Here is a 27,402-nt window from a genome sequence, read left to right as displayed (position 1 = left end):
TTAAAATTAAAACCCAACAAACTTCGAAGTTAATTTGATTATTATTAAAATATTTACCTCTTTATCGAAATAATCCGGTCACTCCGTTGACACCGAATAAACACACGCGCACTCCGCAGATAGATAGTCGGCAACTGGTGGCGTTCGGCTCACGTCAAAGAGATGCCACCGCGCCGACAAAGACTTTAGGCGACACGGGATTCTATTCGCGACAGCTAGCGACATCTAGCGTATCTTTTCTAGTAGTTTTGGCAGGTAACTCAGCATACACATTGAAATGTGATAAATTAGGGACAGAACTTTTACACTGTTTAAAAATGTAATAGAATAAGATTGTTCCACTTTTTACCAACATATAATAAACTTTATTTAATTATGCAGAATATTCACGAATAAGTATGCGCTATTCCATAGAATTTATTTTCAGCATGCAGCAATAACTAACGTTACTTCTCTCTGGGGACAGCTCCGTTTTATATGGGAGGCGAGAAATAGTATACAGAGTTACCATATTTTTTCTGTAAATTTAATGCTTATTATCAAAATTGACTGTGCATTATAATCATTTAGGAATGTATCAACCTAAACGTAAATTATATTTTTAAGAAATATTTTAATTTTCTGTAATTTGAGACCTAAAGCAGCTGGGACATGGTAGTGTCGGTTAAAAAGTTGATTGACCCAGTTATGCATATTTCAGCCCACGCTATAATGAATATGAACTAAAAGTGTTATTACTGGTATGAAGATGATCTTGCTGAAGGTTGCTACTCGGACTATTTTTAATTTTTATAATCATTTGTTATAACGTGAAAGCGACTTGCTTTAAAAATAATGAGAAATGCTTTAACAAGTTTTTGATATAACACGGGTATGTGAAAGTTTGTATGTTTCGTTTAGATGTTGCTCCAACGAAAACAGTTCGATTAGGATATTACGGAGTAGGTACTCCACCTACAAAATTTCATTAGTTAATTAAAAAATAATTTATTTATTATATCTAAATTTCGTCTAATATCCAAATCACATCAAAGCTAGAACACACTAACACAAAACAAATATTTAAACTCTAATAAAAATGTTATTTTCACGCTCCCGCGATAATCGACGCTGTACCATACAACGCTGGCGTCACATCATATAAAATGTTGGTGCAATATCACACTTGGCATGCTCGATTCAATGTAAACAAAAGCTTGGAAACGCGCCGACCGCGGCACGTGATGTTTTTGCACGGTTTATAATGTTTAAAATATGGCAATAAAATGCTGCAGTTACAGACAGATTCAGGTAATTCTATTAGTATATTAATTGTATGTATTAAGAGTGTGGTACCACAGCTTTGTCCGAGTTGTCCCGGGATAGAAAGTGACGATGATGTTACTCGGAAAAGATGCTTTTTAATGGTTTTTAACAAATAAACCCACACAAAATATATTGATCGAAAAAAAATTATATTTGTTTGTTATCGGCAAGAACCGTAGCTTTGCGGTTAGCCGAACAGAAATATAGGCTGTGAGAATTTTTCAATTTAATTGTTTAGTGACAAATGATTGTTTAATTTTTAATTTCTACACCTCTAGTGGCTGCCAAGAAAGTTTATTACAAGTATTATTACATAGGTTTTATCGACTAGCGAAAGTCCAAGCGGATTATTCTTGCAGTTTTATGTTATACTAGATCTTCGCCCGCGTTTTCAAGGGAAAACCCGCATAGTTCCCGTTCCCGTGGGATTTCCGGGATAAAACCTATCCTATGTGTTAATCCAACTTACCCTCTATATGTGTGCTAAATGTCATTGTAATCGGTTTAGTAGTATTTGCGTGAAAGAGTAACAAACACACACGCATCCTCACAAACTTTCGCAGATTAGTAAGATAGTAGGATAGGAAGTAGGATAAGATTTATTATTTTATTTTGGATTCGAGATTCGTATGCGGTTTTGTATAGGTATGTTTGTCTGATTAAATATTTTGGTAGTTTTTTTTAACATTATTATTATTTAGTCTGTATCGGAAACCTTATTTTTATGTCTCCTTACTTATTTTCAATGATATCTATCATGTACATGTATAATAGAATTATGTATTAATTTTCTAAACATTTACGACATTATTTTTTTTAATATTTCTTTGGCGGGAATTATTTTGTAAATCGAACGGGTAATTTTCGTATAGATTTATGCGATATATTAAAGCTATAACAAGTTATATTGTTATTCTAGACAGATAAAAGTAAGACATTATTAGAAACAGCTGTTCTTGTTTTATAATTGTGTAAATAATGCTATTTTGTTTAAAATAATTATACAGATAATGATAACATCGTGTTAATTAGGCGCGAGTGACACGGAGGTGTGACCCGTGACGTCACAAGCGATAATGTTTATAGCGAGTGTGCCAAACCCCTAATTTTAGATGACTAGATATTCTGTGTTGTTTTTTTTTATTAAAGAAAATTTGACATTGTTCCCGCAAAGAATATGAGGGGTTACGTGGGTTACACCTATTACGAATTAAATGGTCAGTTTTAGAAATTGCCCTCTTAAAATATTCTTAATTGCCACGTCTATTACAAGTGTGTCTACAAAGATAAAAATGTATGTACATTTTTATTGTGATTGCTTGGCCAACTCGTATGAAAAATAGGCCTGTAAAGATAATTGACATTGATTAATTGAATCGATAGCCTTTTTACTAACAAGTTACATATTTAGGAAAAGCAAATTCTATGATGAAGCTTTGTTATTCAAGATATATAGGATCGAAAAATATTTTATAGTCGTCATTTGAAATCCAGCCAATAACTACTTAGGTATAATAAAGACTGTACAGACTATAAATTAGGGATGTAACGATAGATCGGTAACGGTACCGATATATCGGCCGATATAAAAATCTACCTATAGTAAACTTTGATTACTGACTTTATGTAATACTTTAACTGACTTTGTAAAATGATAATACTAAATATTTCTTTTTGTTTTATTTGGTTTGGATTTTATTTATATAAAAAAAAAATAAAATACGATTTACAGTCGAGTCTCTGTTAAATGTAGGTAACTTTAATGCATATTAAGTGCATAATTCATTATCTATTGATTTACCAAGCCATCGATATCGGTATCGCCGATTATTTATCAAATTTTGAGGTAAATAATCGATATTTGAGGCTCAATTTTTTTTCTTAGCAGTATCGTATCGGCAAAATTATGTATCGTTACAACCCTATTAGGTATGCTATATTTTATTTATAAACGAGAAGCGGAGGTGTGGTGTGTGACGTCACATTCTTGTAATGTTTAACGTATGATTAAGTGTTTATCTAGTCGGTCAAGGTCCTAATTTTAGGTATAGCATTTGTTTTTCGTGGTATGAACTAGAAAGTGAAATTAAAATAAAATATTGTTTCAGTAAAACCGTAAAATGGGTCATGTTTATATTTTTAACAATGAAGTAAATCTTTTTATGTACATTTTTATTTTACTAAAATATAATATGTTGTGAGTCTATGACTTCATCATGTCATAAATATTCATGTTACCATCATATTATGGTGTAACAGTTATATCCATTTTGATTCCTCATTTCCTCTTATCAACAAGTTCCTTCGATGAAATGAGAGGAGCTCATATCTCTGCTAAATTCCAAAAAAATGTTGGTCACAAATTTACCGAATTTTTACGCGAGATCAAAGCATATATCTATAAACATATTCGCCTATACACTTGTTGTATGCCAATTAGTATGCATTGTACCAAAGTTGTGAACTGCAAATCCATAAAATAAAGTTTGCGTACGGCAGATTAAATAAACAAAGATAAGCCGGCGGGATATGTTTATTGTTTACACAGCACGTGTTGTTGTTAGATCGATTGTAATACCCCAGCCACACTATGCTACTCGTCCTGCTACTCGTGCTGCTCCTCGTCCTGCTCATCGCGCTGCCGCTCGCCTCGATATTGCCGTCTGGCCACACACTGCTCTACTCGCGCGATTAATCGCGACGCTCTTCACTAGGGATGGGTCGTCGACGTATTTTTCATCAACGAGACTAGATCGTTAATCAACTAGTCGTTCAACTAGTTAAAATCTTCGACTAGTCCATGTGTAAAATAAATAACTATTATTTAATAAATTCTTAAAACAATAAATTCTAATCTCAATAAAACAATTAATAAATGTTTATGCTTTCTTACAAAAATTATACTCCCTAAAAAAAGTATGTATTACTAAAAAACTTATTATCGTTTGTTTTTATAGTTTAAATTCAAAACATTGATCTTGTAAACCAAAAATATTTTTTTTTTAAAACTTCATTGAATTCAACTAGTGCATTGGTGAGCGATGGAATAGTCGAATCGTTGAGTGTACATATAGACGGTTAATTTAAGTTTTAACTAGTCCGTTGATTCCATGACGCCCATCCCTAATTCGCACTCGTACTGCCGGTCCTTTGACTCGCGCGCAAAAGCCGACAGCAGTGAGCAGGACGATGAGCACGACGAGTGGCATGACGAATTGACGAGTAACGTGGCCACACTACGTCCCTGCTTACTTCCCTCGTCACTTCCCATACCACTCGTCGAGTCGTGTGGCTGGGGTATTAGGAAGTGTTCGGTGGAAGGTTTATATTTTATATGCACCGTGGGTACTTGATAAATTTGAATACATTTGTTCTGGAACTTTCTGGAATTCTTTGTGTGTGTTTTGATTCGTCTTGTCTGCTTATTTTCGTCAAGTTAAATGGCAACTTTAGTTTAATAGTGACCTACATAATATTTAGCTATTATACATACCTACATATTTAATAATAATAATGTTAAGTATTTGAAAACTGATGTCACATTAATTAATTACAGAGACCTCAAAACCCATATCATTCGATTCCCTTGAAATGTTAATTAAAGTTAAATATTTTCCTTTGGGAGTGGAAAAGTGGGATGGTTTATTTGAAAACATGCCAGCATTACGCATACGATATTATATTATGATATTCATCAAATATATAATATTTAAAATACGAGCTTTTTCTTCGCGATCTCTTGTGTAATTTGTGAAATGGACGGAGAACCTACGATCTAATCATTTCTTTTATTATAAAATTGTAGTGATTTTTTCAAGCTTTTTATTCGTGTAACTTGGCATTATTGTACAGTAAAATATTTTTTTGATAAATTACTTAATGACATCTGTCAATAAATTTTATTATGAGATGAGCGAAACAGGTTGCCAAAATCTACCCTACTAAACTTTACTTAATGAAAAATTCTATACATATATGTATTAAACAAAATACGTATTGAAACTTAGTATGTATGTATTTTAACTTGCAATTTAAATACATAATATGAATATTGATCGTCGATGTTGTAAGTCCGGTTGTGTTTGCAATCGTGCGGACGAACATGTGTGATATTGTAGGTACTAGGAATTCGATATTATGTGCGACTAGCTTCCGCCCGCGACTCCGTCCGCGCGGATGTCGGTCTTCGCGTGGATGGTTTATTTCTCCATTTTGAGTAACTCTGACAATGACATCTTATAAATATCTATTGGACCCAAATACGGCTAGGCCTATAATAATACGCAACGTGTCTTCGCGGTTCTACAGAACAACGTCTATGGATAAAACTGAAAAATTAAGACTAATTTTTTTCTACGTATTTTTCCAGGATAAAAAGTATCCTATTTTACGCCCAGGATAATAAGGTATAATTATACCAAGTTTCATCGAAATCGAACCGGTAGTTTTCACGTGATGTCTTCACATACAGACAGACAGACAGACAGACAGACAAAAATTTTTTTAATCACATATTTGGGTTTGGTATCGATCCAGTAACACCCCCTGCTATTTATTTCTTCAATATTTTCAATGTACAGAATTGACCCTTCTACAGATTTATTATATGTATAGATTAATGAGGTACATGTAAACAGTTTAACAAAACACGGCTTGTAGGTTCTTTGATCTAAGAGATAGTTCCAATAATAGTACCTATTCATATTCGGTTTCAATAAGAAATAGATAACGAAACGGTAGAAAATACTCTATTTTTATCGCTGATTTTGTCTTGTATTCTTTATCTATATCTTTCATCATTAGAGCGTTATTAAAAATGATGTTTTATTGTTTTCCTTGCGTCTCCTGAATACGGAAGCTTTCAAAAGCTCAATGATTTTTGGAATATAGAACTGTGCTATTATTATAATTTTAATAGAGTATTAAACTGCTAAAAAATTGTAGATTTTATTACTTTTATTTATTTATTTATTAAAAAGGTTCATCAACAGTTGTTACATACGTAACTTTACAATAAATACTTGATCAAATTTATGGTTAATTAATTTTATCGTACTTGTATTGTTTGTATCCTTTCGTATTGTTTTTGTTATTGGTGCAAGTAAAGTAATTTCATTCATTTATTCATTCATTCAATAATTTATTTTAATATTTATTTCAACAGATGCGGGTAAACGCAGCAACTTGCTGCGCATGCGTCGCTCGGCGCTCGGCAAGTCGGCACCGACACTATCCGTCCACGTGGTGAGTTAGCTTTTGCAAAAGGATTAATATTTTATACATTTATTCTGAGTGCAATGTTCCACCTGGGGGCAAATTAATTGAAATTGGAAAAATTAAAGCTTGTGTTTGATACTGGGTCTTCAACTATCTTCGTTACAAATTTCATCCAAATCAGTGTTGTGATTTATAGTCATTATAGCGAAACAGACAAAAAGACCGATGAATTATTTAATTTATAATAAGTATAGGTTTACTACAATAATTATGTACACTGCTACAATACTACAATAAATTATCGTGTGATGTGATTATTTTTATGTGTAATTATATTATCTAGAACGTGACTTGTTAAAGGTACAAATAATATAATCGCGTTTTAAATGCACCATAAATTTCCAAACTTCGTAATAGTTACTTCTTTAAATTTTATATGCAATGAAGTTGTTAAGGCTTTTACATGCGCTAATAACCTTGAGCATACTTGACGGATCTCAAACCTCTCCCCCTGCACCTTCTTTTTCCCTCGCATTTTGTATTTAAAAAGATACTAATCAGTGAAACAAAATATCCTCGTCAGGGACTGTTGTGTAACTGATAATTTATTAAACATAAAATTTTCAGAGCTCTAAGTCAGCAGGTTACGAAGTTTATAGAGTATTTGCGGAGAAATCGATGACCACGGCACATTTTTTTTCTAGAAATCTATTAACTTTGGAAAAAAGTCCTCGCGAGCAATTAAAGATCAAAGACCATCCTATTTTATATATTTTTTTCGGTATTGTGCTTTATGTTGTACCAGACTTTATAGAGGTTGAACATAGTCGAAATTGCCGGGTAACGCCTTAAACTTATATTCCATCGATAATATATATATAAAATCAATAAATTCTACACTAACTATACACCATTCCCTCATCAATAATAAAATCCATCATAATAATTCTTATATATATCTTTTTCTATAAAAAATAACAGAAGAAGAAATCAAAGAAACAAATATTATATCCATATTCCATACTAATATTATGGTACGGATATATTTCATAGAAACTATGTAAAGACCTGAATCCGGACTATAATATAGTCAATAATAAAGTAAATTTTTAGAAAAAAAACAAAAACCGACTTCAACACTATACCTATATGTACATTGTACAAATTTAAATAATTTCTGATAAACAGTGTATATGCCTACAAAATTTGAGGGTTTCCCTCGATTTTCCCGGGATCCCATCATCAGATCCTGACCTGGTGCCAATGGGACCACCTCTGACGTATGACCTACCAAATAAAAAAAGAATTATTCAAATCGGTTTATAATTGCCGGAGTAATCGCGTAACAAATATACAAAAAAAAAAAAAATACTGTCGAATTGAGAACCTCCTCCTTTTTTGAAGTCGGTTAATAACCACTAATGTTAATGAGAAAGCAGCTCTGGTTGTTTGTTCCGCTTTCGTACCTTTCAAGATTTATAAACACTCATCTCATGGTCAAGTTTAAACAATTTTATAAGACTTCTTCTGGATCTTATTTTATTACTTAAAAAATATTCAAATCCAATCAAATGATACGCACACGATCTATTGAAGTAAGATAAGTAAGACTAAAAAGTAATATATTGAACATAATATACGTAATCGCATGGACGTATAAAAAAAGACGGACACCGTATTACGAACAAACAACGTGAAGCCACCATAGTAAGCTAGCGATCGTGTAAAGACAATGAACACGCACACACTCTCACCATAGTAAGCTAGTCGGCCGCCATTACGTCGTGAACTACCGACTGATTAACTGCGTCACTGTTTCACAAAAAATATTTAAAATGCCGTCTTGTGTGGTTAAATGGTGCCGCAACAGTACAATTTTAAATAACAAAACACAAGGGATTACATTCCACAGGGAAGCAAGTTATTTCTTTTATGTTTTAATGACAAAATTATTACGGCAAAATTTATAGAAAAAAAATACAGCCGCCATTGTCATCAGGACAGCTGTTGCCATGGCAACATGGCACACACACATGGATGTTTCGCCGCCATTACTAGGCTTCACTCAATGTTTAGGCGATATACCGTCCGTCTTTTTTTATACGTCCATGCGTAATCGTTTATTATTATAAATTCAAATTGATAAATTACATGGATGATGGACGTATTTTGTGCATTAAGAGATTGCTCATTATAGGTAATTGTTGCAATTTTTTCCTTTAATACATATCATAAATATTATCTTCTATTGAAAATTTTTGTACAGTTTTCAAGCCATTTTTATAATAACAATAACATTAAATCAAAATCCGATTTGCAGAAAGAGCCATGCGCGGTAAACCGTCGTCCGTCGCGTCTGCCGCCGCCGCCGCCTCACCATCGACTGTCTCTTGTGGTGAGTGACATTGATCTATATTCGACTTTTTTAGTGTAGAGGAGGGTAGTTGGAAATATTCGATACTCCGTGGCGTGAGCAAAATATAAATATTGGCGTTTCTGTCGATTTTTTTAAGATGTGTTGTGGTATATAAGTAACAAGGAGGTATTTTTTTATTGAGTTAGTTGAATTTCACGAACAAAAATACGAAAACGCATAATCAATAATAGAATAGTACACCATACAATGTAAAATTAAAAGTAAAATTGAAATGATAGATAGCGTTAACCCATTGAGCCTCGAACGGCCCGATCGGTCCACGACACAATAGATTTTCTATTGTGTCTGTGATTCCGGGGCCTGAGTTATTTAACATTGTTTAGTCATTTTCATTTTATTTAAATTTCTACCAATGGCAGCATTGTTATTGTATATGTATTGTCTGAAATGTAATAAATGAATTCCCTATGTATTAAATATTTAATCTTATATATAAAATTCTCGTGTCACAATGTTAGTCTGCATACTCCTCCGAAACGGGTGGACCGATTCTCATGAAATTTTCTGTGCATATCGGGTAAGTCTGAGAATCGGCCAACATCTATTTTTCATATGTACCACGGGCGAAGCCGGGGCGGACCGCTAGTCTTATATATAAAATTCTCGTGTCACAATGTTAGTCTGCATACTCCTCCGAAACGGGTGGACCGATTCTCATGAGATTTTCTGTGCATATCGGGTAAGTCTGAGAATCGGCCAACATCTATTTTTCATATGTACCACGGGCGAAGCCGGGGCGGACCGCTAGTATTAATATACACAAGTCCAAAGGTGGACAAATCTTTGTTTATATCGCATTGTTGTGCCAAACACATATTAAATTAAAGCGTATCACAAAATGCGCACAATACAAAAACAGATCACGTACGTTTTGGTACGAAAATATATGAAAATGTTTGTTAAAATGAAGTAATGCCTTACGTAAGGCGATATGTCGCGTATTGTTACAATTTGGTAACAATAAATCAGTGGTTATGTAATCTGGTCATGTCAACTGTCTACTTGTATTATAAGCTCCTTTAACTGTAATATTTACTAGTCTTTTACGTATGTAAAATAATAAAATATATATAAAATAAATATTTTTATTTTACTTTTTGAAGTGAAACTTCTTTAGGCGCGTTGAAAGGAAATTTCAAGGTCGCATCATGGGCATCACGGTATTCGTCACGTCATGGAGTAAAGCGATGATTTTGGTATCTTTGAATCTTGCCAAAGAAGTTTCACTTCTGACACGTGTGCTCGGCACACATGCTCTTTTTTTCGTTTGGAGCTGGGTTGGGTTGCGTCGTGGCCTTCTTCCCTAATTGTTACAAGTTATCATGTTTTGCTTGTTCCATACTTAGTTAGCGAAGGTATGACATGAATGTGCAAGAGAACACAATAAAAATTTAATAGTCTTCTGTGTAATAAATAAATATAAAGTTATTTTTGTAAGCGCTTTGTAAGGTTCTTGTCTATGTCTATTTTCAACTCGCCCTCACCACATGTCATACCAATTAAAGAGATTTGTCAACTCGGCCTTGTCCAAGTCACGACCAGCTATAAATTTTAACGATCATCAAGCTCAGCTTGAGGCGTAGGAAAGTCTATAATCTCGAAAGATATGCATAGATTATCTTATAATCTTGAAATATTTACTAAGTATAAGAATCCGTTCGTGAAGAGCCGATCCATATTTTTTGCAGATAGTTTTTAGTAAGTATACGTTTGTCCCTTACTTTCTTACGTCTAATAATTTGAACGTGAAAGAGATCGAAAGATAGGATTGCTCGTGAATTCTGTGTTTAATGTTCCGGACTATGAATAAGTAAAGATACGATTTACGAATAATATATCAACAATGTTTGTTTTAGTACTCTTAAGTCAAGAAGGGAATATTTACTACAATGTTTTGTGTATAGGTAGGAGTTTAGAATTTTTATTTCACTTTGGACTTCATTTCACAATATCAAACAATTTTTCCTCGTATTGCGTTAGATTAAAAGGTTTCAGCTAACAACCTGTCCGTGGCGCGCAATAAAAACTTTTTCTATATAATTAATAACGGAAAAAACTCCATTGAAAAGTGTTTTAAAGCACATAAAAAGAATTAAGTTCTAAGTATGAGAGCGGTGGGCGTCCGTCTATGACTCATAGAATGATGTCAAGAACCGAACCAAGGAGAATGTAGCAAAAAACTTATTATCTCTCGATGTTTATGTAAATAGGGACGGTGTAATGAGGGTAGCCGTAATGTCTACGTTTTTAAATCATTTTGTACAGGAGGTTTGTTCGTTTTATTGTGGTGGTTGTAATGTGAGTGTGTGTGTGTTTGTTTTATTTATTAAGGTAGTTGTAATATGTTTTGATGATATTGTTTTTAGGTGAGGCTCTTAGGTTTGGTTTGAGACGAGGTCCTATGTAAATTTTGTTGACATACATTGTGCGTTGTCTGAAAAAATGAATACAAAATATTCATAAAAGCCTATTTAATACGCGTTTTGTAAAAATACTACATAATAGTCAACGAAAGTTTTTGCACTGTTGAGGCGTATTGCGAAGTTCGTAATCTTTATTTACTTTCTTGCAAATAGACAGCTAGAATAAATAGAAGGTTAGAACTGGAATGGAAATCAGAAAGTCAGCAAGTTGATAGTGGTTGGCGGGATGCAGGGAAACTTACTGAGCCAGTAACTGGTCTGGTGTTATGTATTTATAAAGTTGATATCGTAGTTTCTATATGATGTGCTTTCTTGGAGGTAATAGGTATAGGTTTTTTGAAGGTATAGTAATATAAGGTGGTAGGATGGTTAGAATAGAATGGTTAGATTGTAAGTTTATCCTTTACAAACAAGGAATAAATTGTCCCACTTAAAATGTAAGCGTGAAAGTGTAGATAATTATTTAACACTAGCGGTCCGCCCCGGCTTCGCCCGTGGTACATGTTTACGTTTTCTCTACATAAGAACCATCCTCGTACTTCAAGGAATATAATAAAAAAAGAATTATCGAAATCGGTTCAGCCGTTCTCGAGTTATGCGCTTACCAACACATTTTGCGATTCATTTTTATATATAAGATTAAAATGTAAAATAACTACCTACTTAATTATTTTTTAACAAAAAATTTAATCTACTTATAATTGTCTGAACTTGACAGATCTTAAATACCAACCGAAAGGCACTGACTTTGAGAAATAAAGAGAATCATCAAAATAATCGAGTTCTGAGATAACAAAGCCAAAAACGAATTACAGTCGAAATGTGAACCTCTTCCTTTTTTGAAGTCGGTTGAAATAACAGGCTAGTCGTAAAGTTAAATACAAAGAAACAACAAATTTGGACAATGAATTTTTAGTTTTAATGACGTATTTGACTCTTGCCCTGTAACCTTGCAACCCCATAATCAAAACACGTGGAATATTCCTTGGAAAAATCCAAGTTGTAACATTCATATTTTCCTTTAGATCTAAAATAATTTTCGTGGAATTTTATTCTATTGTTTACTAGCGGTCCGCCCCGGCTTCGCCCGTGGTACATATTTACGTTTTCTCTACATAAAAACCATCCTCGTACTTCAAGGAATATAATAAAAAAAGAATTATCGAAATCGGTTCAGCCGTTCTCGAGTTATGCGCTTACCAACACATTTTGCGATTCATTTTTATATATAAGATTTCGATTGTTTTTAGCTGCGCAGTTTGAAATGGATACAGGTCAACTTCACGGTCTAGTAGTTAATATATAACATTACCAAAAATCCACAGCGGAAATTATAAAATCTAGCTTTTCAGTTGTTGTTAAGTTGTTTTGAAAACTTAATAATGACTGAGCTGACTTTCAACACAGATTGACAGATTTTTTATGAGTATCTATATTCTGAGTCGTAAGAGGAACAAAATAATGTTTAGGCTATGATATATAAAAAAGCTAGATACGTTACCCGCTCTCTATTTTGGCAAGAAAAAACTCAGCTAAGTGCCCGAGTTTCACTTAGTCACGCACCATTCAGCGTCGTGGCTGGACGTTCTTTTTATATTTTAATCGGCAGTTGTTATTACGAAGTACATGAGTGAGACATGTATTATGTCTCGTGCGTGAGAGTGAAAGAGAGAACAACTGTATTGGTGATAATGCGTTAGTAAGTAGGTATGTATTAATTACGCTGTTTTCTAGTGCAATGATGTTGGCGTATACCGCGTCTACTAGTATAATAGAGTCATTGTGTTTAGGTCAGATAGTTTTGAAAACTTAAATAGGTTTTACAGTTTTGCGTGGCCTCAAATATTTTGATAATAATGATTTCTCTTATATTTCCCAGGTCGGTTCAGGCAGATGCAGTTCTCCCGGCACGGGGCCCCTCTCGCCGGCCGAGGGGCCCCGGTGGCACGCACACCACGCGCACCCGCTGCACCACGCGCTGCTGTCGTCTAGCGTCAAACGGGGGAAGGATCTGTGAGTTTTGGTTCTTTGTAATTCTTCTTATATACAGGTCGGTTCAGGCAGTTGCAGTCCCCCCAGCACGGTCCCCTCGCCGGCCGTGGGGCCCCGGTGGCATTCACACCGTATATAGTATAGTTTTTTTATATACATTTACACGGTATATAAAACTTTTATGCAACTAATGTTTTTTCTAGTAGTAATTGGTGTGATATTCCAGTCTGTTATCTTGTGGGCTCGCTACTACAAAAAGTAAGAAGTGCAAATCATGCATTTTAAAATTTAAATACTTGCCGACCAATGAGGATATTATATACGTAATATTATGTATACAAATCGTAGAGAAAGTATTTGATGAATTGGACAAGCAGTTTTAGATTGCATCCTATTATAAATGTCAAAGTTTGCATGATTGTGTATCATACTGAAAATACGGAATGAAATTTTGTGTATAGAAAATTTGAGCTGGTATAAAAATTGCACTTCAAATAAAAGTCTGAACTTACTTACGATGTATTTTAAATATTTCGAAGAGCATCCATGTTCAGCTTCTTTTGCAATCGGCCAGAATTCCTTCAGTTTTATTTCCATCTAATGGTTTCCTACGATAAATCGGTAGTGATGTAGGAATGCGCGCGCGCAGCCAACTCGCCCGACTAATCGAATGCTTTACGTTTACATGTCTGTCTGCTTTAGGAGTAAGGATATGTGAGTATCTCAAGTATTTTGTACGTAATGCATTTTTTTGGTTTGGACTTCAAAGAGGATTGTATAATTTATGCTTGTAGCTTTCTTGGGAGTTGGAAAGTTCTAGGATTAGTTTTGTATGTGACAACTGTAAAGGGGTTAAATGTTATGTGGTTTTCTTTTAAAATAGGCTTATTAATTGTATTGATGGAAAAATAGTATTTTATTCTTATAGCATAGGTATATAGAAAAATATGATAAGTGTTTCTCGTAACAGTAACTCTGTCGAATTAGGTAATTTGCGCTCTATTATTATCTTAGTTAGAGAACACTTTACTTATTTAAATGTAAAAAAAAATACATGGAAGAAATAAATTCAATAAGGCACCCAAAACATAAGTTACGTGTATTTGAATATGGTGTTATATTGATATAGATACCGTCTCAGCGTTTGCTGCGATTGCATGACAATCACAGCGCTGATTTTCAGTAATCTGTGAAAACTAGTATTAATTATTTGAATGTTATATTTACAGAGACGGCAGGAGATGGTCAGTCGCTTCATTACCATCGTCCGGATACGGGACGACTCCGGGGAGCTCCAGTTTGTCGGTTGGTTTTTATTTATTTATATAATATACAAAATAAATAAAGTATGTATAATCGAAGTTATATGATGTTTAGTTTCGATAGAATTCAAATGCTATATAAGTATTACTTGAATTCAAGGCGTCGTCCCGGAATGGCGAAAGACGCGGGTTCGAATCCCACCTCTTGATCGAATTTTTTAAATTCCTTAAAAAGTTACCTATATGATCGAAGTTTTTGTGAAGTCTCATAGATATTGTGGTGTATGGAATTTGGAAATAGATGCAATCATTGTTGATTTTATTAGTTACGAACGTACAAATATTATTATCTATATGATATAAGTGTAGAAGGATATGTGATAATAACGGATAATATCGTCATACGGATGATGATTCAAGTCTATTAAGGAAACCTATAATTTACTAGTTAACTACACTTTATTTGTTATTATAATTCTTAGCATGACGCCTGTGATTTTCATTAAGTACTACGTATTATACATACAAAGATTAGTATTTGTTCAATATTAATTTCAGAAAATTACGATACCCCTTATACACTCTACAAGAAATATGTAAATAGATATGTTATTTTTTTATGGGCCGATATTAACAAAAAGATTATTCGTTCTGTCACTATACCATTTTGGCAAACAGTGCATTAAGCATGAAACCAAATTCTACGTAAAATGATGAATGGATATGTGATAACAGATAAAATATCCAAGAAATATCCTTATCAGTAGTGCATATTGTGAGCAAACAATTAATTATAGGTATTACATGTGAAGTCATATTTATTAATACATGATTGGTAGCATGTGAGATTTGGCTCATACTATTATTGTTTAATGTTTATCTAATCACTAATGTAATGTATATTATTATTTAAGTTACTTTTGCATGTCTAACGGTGCATTTACATTAAACGAGCGATGTCGTGGCTAACGTGGCGATATGTCAAATTGTTTTAGTGTAAACAGCAGGCCGAGACTTAATGGCAGAGAATAGAATAAACGCTAAGGAATAGAAACTGCTATCGCTAATTATTGACATATGCTCATGACATTTAAGTAATGGTTCGATCACACTACCAACGACTACGACGACAACGACCAAAATTCCCATCCAGACAAAATTCGTTCAAAATAAAATATTAAAATTTTCCGACATACTGGTACTCGAAAAGAAAAAAAATTCGAGGTCAATTAATAAAAAAATAGGATTTTTGCGATTTTCGCCGAGACGGTAAGTTAATCGTATAACTACCTGGGACCAAAATTGTAGATCATAAAATTATCTATAAAAAACTTCCAATAATTTTTTTTCTAGGAGTCACCGTTTCTACGAAAAATCTATGTTTTCATTCATTATTCTCAAAAAAAAAAATTCCAATCACCAGAACGACAGGAAATTTTAATATTTTAATTTTAAGTGTGTTGTTCACAATTTTGTTAAATTGCGACTGGATGAAAATTTTGTTTGTGGTCGTCTTCGTCGTTGGTAGGGTGAACAAATCCTTAACAAAATATCGTACGCTTATGACAATTAGTATCGCTAGCGGATTCTATTCCATTACGTTTTGACGTTTGGCTAAAGGGGCTGGCATAGATAATTCTTTCGTTGTTCTTAGTGCGTTCGAAAAGATTCTATGCAATGTTCTAATACTGAACAACATTGAATACGAGTTTTCGTTTACACTAAAAGAACACGGAATAATGCTCTTGCTCTAGCCCTAGTTCTATGTTCGTTTGATGTAAATGCACCGTAAAAAGCGGAATAAAAACGAGTGTTTTAAATATCAAACAATTTTATTAATAGTAAGAGACCTTTATCTCCTTACCTTTATATTAATAATTTACAATTTGCTATTCTACTTTAAACCTTACGTATACAGTCATAGGAGAACAATTTGTTTGTGACATAGATACATAGTATGTACATTGTACACACTTTCAAAGAAATTTATGAATAAGATAAAGTATGTTTTATGACTCAGTATTTCTACACATGAAGTAGTCATGAAAATGTTTAGTATTGCATATGCAACATAAAATGTTATTCATAAAAATGAATAACATTTTTTGTTTAAATACCAAAATGCGGGATTAGTATATAATTGATGATGTCCGTTAAATTTGATAACAGTAGGTATGACAAATCCTATGACTCCAATAATATTTTCTGAAAAACTTCTCTAGATAAAAATATATTTCCTATGTATTGATTTTTTAATTTTTAACCATTTGAATCATGTTACGCAATATAAAGTAACTTATATTTTTAAATTTAAATAATATTAGTGAATACCATAGATAGAGTATTATAAAATATAAACAGGAAATTAAAATTTTTGAAGTGAAAACTTCTTTAGCGGCGTTGGGTATAAAATCTTAAACTCGCGTCAGGACACGTGGCCTGATCGAAAAAGCGTAAGACGGATTTTTTTTTTTTTAGCCCTTATATTCCATGCGTAAGACGGATACCATTCCAAAATATCAAACATGCTGAACGTTAATAATCAAGTTTTCACTTCTGCCGGCACTCCCGGAGTGCAACCCGTCTTTTTTTATTCATGTTTTCCTTAACTTGTACAAGGAATGATTGAATTTTTGCCACTGATAAGATCGAACCTTTGACCGACTGCATAATGAAAGTTCTATCCACTGAGCCACAAAGATCTTATTCAAAATCAATTTTAAATTAACTTTATTAGTTTCATGCCAATTCTCTGCAGAGGTAAAACTATGTTATGACGATTCAAAAGTGTTCCTAGAAGATATCTCATTGAATAAATACATACTTGAATTTGAAAGTGAGAAAAAGTATTTGTCCCTACGATATTTTTAAGTCAAACTTTGAAATAATTATTGTACATTTTACGACTTACGTGTATATGTATATTTTATACTAGGAGTCTAAGATGTATGAAAATATATTAATAAATTAATACTTAAGGATGCTATAGCTAAGAATAGAAATCAAAATCACTTATTTACTAGCTGAGTTCAGCGTGCCAGAATAATTAAGCCCGGAAGCTCTCACAATATGAATCATTTTCTAAGAAAATAACACAAAGTGTAAATGTTTTTATGTATTACAGAAATTTAATGCTATAATATGTGATCTAATTTAATTTTATGGTTGACTTATATTGCCTATATTTTCTGGGTTGTCAGTTCATATCACAAGATGATTGATGGCTATAAGCACAGGTTATAAGTGGTACTGTTAACTTCATTTATATTAGACCTAAATGAAATATAACAGTAGTGTATCTAATATAAAATTCCGGATTTATTTTCACCTTCTATAAATGTAATGTTTTGTATCAGCAGAATAGATTTATGACTAAACCAATAAACGATTTATTTTCTTACTTATTCACTTTTTTAAAAAGGTATGACACGCAATTTGTTATTATGTTCCAAATAAAGAATTTTTGAATTTAAAAGAATTTTGAATTTGAATTGTTTACGATATATCGATTGCAGACGGTCATAATATGTTGTGATAGGTTCAGAGATAACACGCAGGGTCCGATAAATGCAGTGCAAAGTGCTTTGTTTTCGCAGGGAATGCACTCTAGATAAAATGTACTGATAGCGAATATGTAGGTAGGTAGGTACATGATGGGCGCCCGTTTGTATTGATAAGACTTCTGTTCTTTATGGAGATGAGATTGGGAGAGGAGATTAAATAATGTGTTTTATGGAATTAATTGATGTGTGTGTTTTAATGTAGTGCGTAAATTTTTTGGGAGGATCCGGCTCGAAGGACCAAAAAAGTAGTGTGAACAGCGCGGCGTACTATCATTATTTTGTTTCTAAGTTTAGGATCATTTGGAATCAAATAAACAACATCAAAGATAAAAAATGACTCCTTGGGAAGCGCTGGTTAAAAACTAGAGGTATAAAAGTTGCTAATTTTGATTATTTAACGCCTTATAGCTATGAGGCGAACGACGCAAGCGATACCTTCAATTTTACTTAAGTTATAGTTATTATCCGTTATTATTATAGTATATACTCGATAAGATTTATTGTATTTGTTGTTCGTTCCAGTCGCAATGTTCGTCGCAAGAGCGTTTGCTAGCGGTGCAGGCGGCGTGCGAGCCGCCGCGTCACTGTCCACACTGTCATCAACATCAGAATTCGCTCAAGTAAGTATTAAGCTATTGCATAGCTTCTATCGCGGGCCTTGAGCGCGGGGACCGAATCGAGAAATTCCGTAACGAAAAACCTCACGCTCCCCACTCCGACGGGCTCGGAGGTGTGGCTTGAAGGCATGCTATGCAATAGCTTTACCGCGGCAGTCCCCGAGTGCCACACGTCTTTTTATTATATCTCTTGCTTTAAATATTTTGTTCATGACATTAAAACGTGTATACTTTATTTTAAGCGTCCGTACGTACTAACTAAAGCAGTTTATTTTAATAATGTTATTTTTTTGCAGAAGTTAAGTTTTATAGTTCTGTGTTTGTGTGCTTGGCTAGTAATCTTCATGTACTAGCTTTCTACTGACTACTTGTCCCATTATCATCTGGTTATATTTTCCATTTGTATCGCATTATGTTTGTATTTTTAATCCAATTTTCATACAGATATGCTCGTGAACTGTTGTATGTTTAATGGTTTATGCTTTGGCAGCCGCGTGGTTGTCTTTTTGTCTGCTAACATATATAACAAGAAGAGTACATAACTTGTCTCCCTACTCTTATACTGATGTAATCGTATGTCTGTCCGTGCAGGGCAGCGGCATGAACTGGGCGTCTGTTGTCTACTTGTCTAGTTGTTTGGTTTTTTATTTCCTCGTGTATTCACGTTCGTATGTATGTCCGTGCAGCAGCTCGCAGGGCAGCGGCATGAACTGGGCGTCGCTGTCGGACAGCGGCGGCAGCGGGCCGGCGCCGCGCCCCGCCTCGCCGCCGCACTCGCCCTCGCCCAGGGGCATACCGCGACGCGTGAGGAGTAGGAGCTTGAGGTGATCTTTATACATTTATATTTATTAAGCACTAGCGGTCCGCCCCGGCTTCGCCCGTGGTACATATTTAGGTTTTCTCTACATAAGAACTATCCTCGCACTTCAAGGAATATAATAAAAAAATTATTATCGAAATCGGTCCACCCGTTCACGCGTGATGCCGTGACAACGCGAAACGGGTTTCATTTTTATATTTATTATTATTAAGCATTTGAATGACATTAAACCCAAATATAAAATTCAACAAAACAGGTCGCGTTCCGTATTGGTATTGTTGTTTTATGTGGTTGTTTATGGTGTTTTAACATGTTTTTGATGTAGGGGTAGTGGAAAAGGGGAGATTTTAAATTATATTTAACACGTTTCACATACTTTTTTTTGCAGTAGAATAGTTTAACCCATTGAGCCCCAAGCGGCCCGATCGGTCCCAGACACAATAGATTTTCTATTGTGTCTGTGGTTCCGGGGCCTGAGTTACTACAGGTTAATTTTTGAATGTTGATATATTTTTAATCTAATTTCGAGATATTTGTCATTTAATCTTTACAATTAAACCTTAATTGTTATTAGGGGATTACCCCAAAACATTCGAAATTCATAGGAATTTCGAACACTATATCGAGCACTATATTTTTTTTCTTTATATAAACACAACCAACCTGTATACATGCAACAAGCAAGTGCTATCACGTCTTTATTCATTAGTAAAGTATTTAGAATTACTTTGATCGTATTATTAAAAATAATAAAAGTAATACCACCTAATCATAACATAACAAATAAAATGTATGTATATATACAGTTCGCCGTCCCGTTCCCCGGGCGGCGGCAGCGTGGGCTCGGACGGTTCCCGCGAGGACGCAGTCACGGCTATGTCGGCGCTCTTCGCAGCTAGGTTCCCGGCCGCACAACGCGCTATGAACGATAAGTGAGTACCCACTCAGTGAGTTGGAACTAACTCACATTTACACCTAACTCATAGTAACTCTTAACATCAAGTGGCCCACCTGCCCCTTTTGCTTGCTCTGACATAAAAAAACTGGATTTCTTACACAAGAAATCAAACTAACTCATTGGTACTCAATAACACTAACTCATTGGTACTCAATAACACTAACTCATTGATACTCGATAACACTCACTCATTGATACTCGTTAACACTAACTCGTCCACTAATTCAAACTTAATCGCATCCCACTTAACTGGCTTAGTTACACCGATCAACTTATTCAAACTAATTCTAACAATTACACATACATACTGCCTTACACTCAATCAATAACTAACACGTTTAATTACTGACCTAAATATAGGAATACAAATTAATAGCTAAAATTGTTGATTACTCATTATAATAAAATTATATTTTACACTTAACAGATTGCATGGCCTTATAGATGAGTTGACAGAACTCGACAAGAAACCAGACCGGCCGCCCATCGAGAGATTTGTGCAACGACAGGTAATTACTTCTGGACAAGATTTTTATCTGACTGATTATTATATTATGTAATTGTTTGTTTGTAAACCTTGAAATATAAAATGTAGAACTTACATAATGACTGAGTAAAACATCAATAGAATTAAGTTAATTTTGTTAGTCGGTTGATTATATAAAATTTATATCTCACAATTGAAAGTTAAAATTTACTTATAGACTAAAAGATCAGTGTACAAATCAGAAGAAACAATTCATAGATGTTCTGTTAACAACACAATTTTTTCACCGTATTAACTGAGACATGGACTTGTTTTCTTTATGTAAGAAATTTGTTCATCTTAACTAATATTATAAAGCTGAAGAGTTTGTTTGTTTGAACGCGCTAATCTCGGGAACTACTGGTCCGAATGAAAAATTCTTTCGGTGTTAGATAGCCCATTTATTGAGGAAGGTTATAGGCTATATATCATCACGCTACGACCAACAGGAGTGGAGCTACGGAAGGGGAAACCGCGCGGAGCAGCTAGTTGTACTATAAAAATAAATTTATAATACATTTTTATATGTAAATTATTTCACAGGTTCTAGAAATGGCGCGCGACTGTCTCCACAAGTCGGAGTCGAAGCAAGTGACGAGCAGTTACTTCTACGACATGGCCGACAGCTTGGATCGGTTGCTGGCTGAGGTAATGTGATTTTGTTGTTTTAGCATAGAATAATTGAAGGGTAGGACTAAAGTATGATAAATAAAATTAAACTACACGAAATTTTTAATCATCATCACCTTATTTTGATATTGTAATTTTATCATTAGGGTGTTGTCTTTTTCGATATCGCTTAAAACAATTGAAGTTTTATTAAATAACGTTTTTACTTTCACCCACTTATTGTTTATTAGACAGCAATTTTTATAGGCATGATTATATCGTCAAATTTAGGTTCTGCCTAACGAAAATATCTATGCATTTTAATAATTTCCAAATTTTTGATATAATTCGAATAGTTTTGAAAGCAAATCCTCGTGAAAAATATAATAATTATAATTTTGAACTTCACAGACACGCGAAAAATCCCCTGAAGCGGGGGGTCGAGTAGCACCCCTAGTGACTCGACTAACACTTGCGATGGCGCGACCGGCTCGACTACTGGAGTGTCTCGAGTTCGATCCCGAGCGGTTCTACCGGTTGTTGGAGGCCGCTGAAGGACATGCTCGGTGTACACAGGTAATTAATAATATTACGGGCATTTGTACGCAATTCGACTAATAATGCGGGCATGTGTCCGCAACTCGACGCAAAAGACGTTATTTGCGTGAAAAAAAAGGGGGGAGATGGGCAGTCAGCTCCTCCGTGAAATTAAGGAGCTTGTGAGGGCTGTGGAAAACTTCAGAAAGGAACCTAGAAGAACTCAGGTATACATTAACAATAGGATCTAGCGCCCCTCATAACTCTAGGGACACGCTAGGTTTACACAGTTGATAATTATGATAATACAGACATAATAGACGTAGGCAGGTTTCCGCAACTCGGCAAGTGCGTAGTTTGCGTGAAAAAGCTCCTTCGTGAAGTTACGTAGCTTGTGAGAGCTAATAAATTATTAAATTATTATATGTATGTTAGTCTGTAAGGTATTTATAATATGGGTCTGTACAATTTATTGTCTGTTACCTGAAATAAATAAATAAATAAAAAAAAAAAAAAATAATAAAATAAATAATAAACTTCAGGGACCAGGTGTTCGTGAAGTACATACATTAGCCATATGTTTGTAGTTAAACTAACGCGATCAATAGAGTTTTGTGAAGCTTTCTTGTATGAGGTTGCCTATGTTTATTTTATATATTCTGGTCGTACTGATTTACATGGTGAGGGGCTAATTTGGCATTCGCTTTGGTAAATCTTCTCCGAAACCGTACCCATCCTTATATCTCCTAATGTTTTATTTATTACACCTACATTGCCCTTTAATTATTTTAGCTACATTATTCAACAGGGCATATCGACGGACATCCCGCAGTACATAATCCACAAGCTGGGCCTGTCGAAGGACCCGCTGGCGGAGCTGGCCGTGCCCCCGCCCCCGCCGCAGCCCCCGCAGCCCTGCGAGCCCTCCAAGTTTGTGATAATTATTTATCTTTTAAAATAAACTAGCTTACCGCCCGCGGCTTCGCCCGCTTTGTCTAAAACCTAATCCTACTACTATTATAAAGGCGAAAGTTTGTATGTATGGATGTTTGTTACTCTTTCACGTAAAAACTACTGAATGGATTTGAATGAAACTTTACCACAATATAGCTTATACATCAGAATAACACATAGGATAGGTTTTATCCCGGAAATCCCACGGGAACGGGAACTATGCGGGTTTTTCTTTCAAAACGCGGGCGAAGCCGAAGCGGTTAATTAATTTTTTCAGAACTTGTATCTTTAACTAGATCTAAATTCTAATCTAACGTTTAAAATCTCGTCTGTCCGTCAGGTTGCGTGGTCGAACCTCTCCACCAGGGTCCTCTGGTGGAACACCATCAGAAAATGACTACCAGGTCATCAAATTGATTTCTAATGGAGCCTACGGAGCCGTTTATTTGGTGAAGCACAAACAGACGAGACAGAGGTATAGCATATATTTTCTTTGTTAGGATTTGAAGGTATTTGAAAAACATCAAAAAAAGAGCGTATGTGACCAGCACACGTGTCAGAAGTGAAACTTCATTGTCAAGATTTAAAGATACCAAAATCGTCACCTTACTTCATGACGTGACGGTATTGCCATGACGCCTTGAAATCTTACTGTCAACGCGCTTAAAGTAGTTTCACTTAAAAAAAAATATAATAAACTATTTTGTAATGTGTAATTTGTGACACATACAGGTAAATTAGCTTGGAGAATTTTTTGCGTTTGTAGTAGTGTATGGTCAGCAAGTAAAATAAAACAACATTTTATTTTAAAGATGAGACTTTATTTTAATATTTGCACATTTAACATACATATAACTTTTACATTAACAATGTTACTAAAATGAAAAATTTACTAACCTGAAAAAGAAACGACATTTAAAGTTTAATTCTTTAGTTTGAGAAGTCAAAGGCTTGCCTCGACCATGTTTTAACACTGGAGCCATTTTGAATTAACAATATAAAGTTACAACACTTACACACAAATTAAACACTAGTTATGGCCCTGCCTTCATACAAAACTGCTGAATACGCCGTTCGCACGGGAATAGAATGTGGATGCGATTTCCCTTAGTTAGCATCCAAGCTTACGTCTTTATAATTATTAAACTGTATAAATTCATTCTTTAGCTCCGGTCTGCATCGTGCAGACATGGGTGTTTTTGTGCATAACTAACTGGAAAATAATAGTATAAACTTTAGGACAAAGAACGAAAATTTTTTTGTCGAGTCGTGTAATAACAACAATCAACAAATACAAAATTTATCAATTAAACTACGTACATAATAATTATAATTTTTGAATGAAATGTGTGCTTTATGTTCTAACGGTACCAAACGACTGCACGTGGCACCTGCGGACAGCGTAAACTGGTTTATTCTGGTTTTGTGCGTGTTTCCACTTTCCACTATCAAGTGACGATTTATTTATTTGTTTTGTTTCGTAATTAGGTCAAATATTAATTATGAAACAAATTATTATGGACACGATATTTTATTGTTTCACGGTAGTCGCCTTGTCGTTTGCTCAAGGACGTAAAATTGAATGATATATTTTTTTTTATAAAGTCAAAACCATTTTCTTTCAAATAAAAACTTGTTTTTATTGAAAACAAAAGTGTTGCTAGGAATAAGTATAAAATTAAATAGTAATGTTAGGATATCGAAACATTTTTGTATAGGCCAGAACGATATAGTGGAAACGCGCTCTAAGATCTGAGTAATATACACACCACTACATATGCAAAAATTTCTCCAAGCTAATTTACCTGTAGAATGTGTTTAATTTAATGCAGAAAATAGAAAAAGTTACTGGTAAAAATTATTACATGTTTCAATATCTATTTACCTGCTTATAACAAAAATATCTTCAGTGTTAAGGGTACCTTCTGGTTTACAGATACGCAATGAAGAAAATAAGCAAAAACAATTTAATATTACGGAACCAAGTAGAACAAGCGTTCGCTGAGAGGGACATATTGAGCTTTGCTGATAATCCTTTTGTGGTAAGTATTATGTGTGATTATGTAATACTTACCCGTTTTCTAAATTAAAGAAACATGTTATGTTCCGCTTTATTAATAGTAAATAAGCTATTATTTTTACTGGCTAATATATTCATCTAAATATGTGTCTGTGTCTGTTTGTGACCCCAATAAAATACCGAGTGTATCAATAAAATTTCACTATCCTTACCTAATATGTTCACGTTACAATGTTCTGTTCGCTTTAAGTTTTAAATGCTTCATCGTCCATTAGCTTTCCGCCAGCGGCTTCGCCCGCTGTGTCTAGAACCTATTAAATTATATACTATAACCTTCCTCTTGAATCACTCTAAAATCCATATCAAAATCCGTAGCATAGTTTTAAAGATTTAAGCATAGAGACAGAGAAAGCGACTTTGTATTATACTATGTAGTGATTACATGATGGATTAATAACTTTGTCCCCCTTCCCAGGTGACAATGTACTGCTCGTTTGAAACAAAACGTCACCTATGTCTAATCCTCGAATTCGTCGAGGGCGGTGACTGTGCTACACTATTACGTGCCGGTCCATTGCCCCCGGACATGGCTCGGCACTACTTCGCCGAGGCGGTGCTCGCGGTGGAGTATCTGCACTCGTACGGAGTGGTGCATCGCGATCTGAAGCCCGACAAGTGAGTGAAATACAAAATGTGACACTTACTATACTAGACAAAATTCAACTATAAACTCTATAATAGACACTATAGAAAATAATACACAAAATACCAAACACGAAACGCACTACTTCGCCGAGGCGGTGCTCGCTGTGGAGTACCTGCACTCGTACGGAGTGGTGCATCGCGATCTGAAGCCTGACAAGTGCGTGAAATACTAAATGTGACACTTACTATACTAGACAAAATTCAACATTAAACACTATAATACACACTATAGAAAACAATACACACTTTAATACGCACTATAGAAAATAATACACAAAACACGAAACACGAAACACTAGACACTACACAAAATTCAACAATAAACACAACACTACACACCACAGAAAATAATACGCTAAAAATTTAAAATAATAAGCGCCAAACACGTAAAACTAAACACGTGACACTAAACACGTAACACGTGATACTAAACACGTGAGACGTGACACTAAACACGTGGAACGTGACACTAAACACGTGACACTAAACACGTAACACGTGATACTAAACACGTGAGACGTGACACTAAACACGTGGCACGTGACACTAAACACGTGACACTAAATACAACTCTGAACTCTAAGCACTATATCTAATCTAATATTCTAATATTTTAATATTTAATATTTATTTAATATTTAATATATATTATAAAGGCGAAAGTTTGTAAGGATGTATGGATGTATGGATGTATGGATGTTTGTTACTCTTTCACGTAAAAACTACTGAACCGATTACAATGAAATTTAGCACACATATAGAGGGTAACTTGGATTAACACATAGGATAGTTTTTATCCCGGAAATCCCACGGGAACGGGAACTATGCGGGTTTTCCTTTGCAAACGCGGGCGAAGCCGCGGGCGGAAATCTAGTACTACACTAAATGAAGCACTTGAAAACTTTTGATTCCTAGAATATAACTATTTGTCACTTTGAATGGTGTAGTTTATGCTGTGGGAAATCTAAAATGTATCTTCCTTTACAGCCTACTCATCACAGCCACTGGCCACATAAAGCTCACTGACTTTGGACTCAGCAAAATGGGTCTCATGTCATGTAAGTGTTATTATTTATTATTCATTTATTCAGCAAAAGATATAAGTGGTGTTGTTATTTTTGGACTGTATTTTTTATATTGCAATTTTTTTTAACTTAAAAAAAAGAGTAATTTAACTAATCATAATTACGGATAACTGACAAAGTATAATTATAGAATCAACTTTAATTAATAAATAATGTATAAAAAAGCTTACAAATGAAAATAAAGGATTCTAGTTATGCTTTTAAACATGAAAAAATAATTAAAAACTTTATTTGCGCAGTGGCAACGAACCTATACGAGGAGTACGCTGACCGCGAAGCGCGCCAGTTCTCTGATAAGCAGGTCTGCGGGACGCCCGAGTACATCGCGCCGGAGGTCATACTGAGACAGGTAATCATCACCATCATAGTCAT

The 27,402-nt window shown here is 34.4% G+C and overlaps 1 protein-coding gene across 5 annotated transcripts in view; it reads left to right on the top strand.

Moving 5' to 3' along the window:
• dop (microtubule-associated serine/threonine (MAST) protein kinase dop) overlaps nucleotides 1-27,402 on the top strand; it is a 69,025-nt gene that overhangs the window by 23,693 nt on the left and 17,930 nt on the right. For 4 of the 5 annotated variants that reach the window (XM_089710163.1, XM_089710162.1, XM_089710161.1 and 1 more), the window contains exons 2-17: nucleotides 6,470-6,549; nucleotides 8,843-8,917; nucleotides 13,262-13,395; nucleotides 14,604-14,679; nucleotides 18,722-18,819; nucleotides 19,503-19,640; nucleotides 20,443-20,568; nucleotides 21,022-21,103; nucleotides 21,664-21,768; nucleotides 22,141-22,305; nucleotides 23,075-23,196; nucleotides 23,561-23,695; nucleotides 25,157-25,262; nucleotides 25,716-25,915; nucleotides 26,933-27,003; nucleotides 27,270-27,379. In XM_089710163.1, coding sequence (XP_089566289.1) covers nucleotides 6,470-6,549; nucleotides 8,843-8,917; nucleotides 13,262-13,395; nucleotides 14,604-14,679; nucleotides 18,722-18,819; nucleotides 19,503-19,640; nucleotides 20,443-20,568; nucleotides 21,022-21,103; nucleotides 21,664-21,768; nucleotides 22,141-22,305; nucleotides 23,075-23,196; nucleotides 23,561-23,695; nucleotides 25,157-25,262; nucleotides 25,716-25,915; nucleotides 26,933-27,003; nucleotides 27,270-27,379 — 1,823 coding nt within the window. The remainder of the gene's footprint in view (nucleotides 1-6,469; nucleotides 6,550-8,842; nucleotides 8,918-13,261; nucleotides 13,396-14,603; nucleotides 14,680-18,721; nucleotides 18,820-19,502; nucleotides 19,641-20,442; nucleotides 20,569-21,021; nucleotides 21,104-21,663; nucleotides 21,769-22,140; nucleotides 22,306-23,074; nucleotides 23,197-23,560; nucleotides 23,696-25,156; nucleotides 25,263-25,715; nucleotides 25,916-26,932; nucleotides 27,004-27,269; nucleotides 27,380-27,402) is intronic. The other variant, XM_089710160.1, reaches the window with a different exon arrangement.

Source organism: Colias philodice, chromosome 24, assembly GCF_061535455.1.
Source record: "Colias philodice isolate Cphi_HAF_F1 chromosome 24, ilColPhil1 Martin Lab GWU primary, whole genome shotgun sequence".
Classification (NCBI taxonomy): Eukaryota; Metazoa; Arthropoda; class Insecta; order Lepidoptera; family Pieridae; genus Colias; species Colias philodice.
The sequence above is the reverse complement of the archived record's forward strand: the minus strand, read 5'-3'. Positions and strand labels throughout refer to the sequence as shown.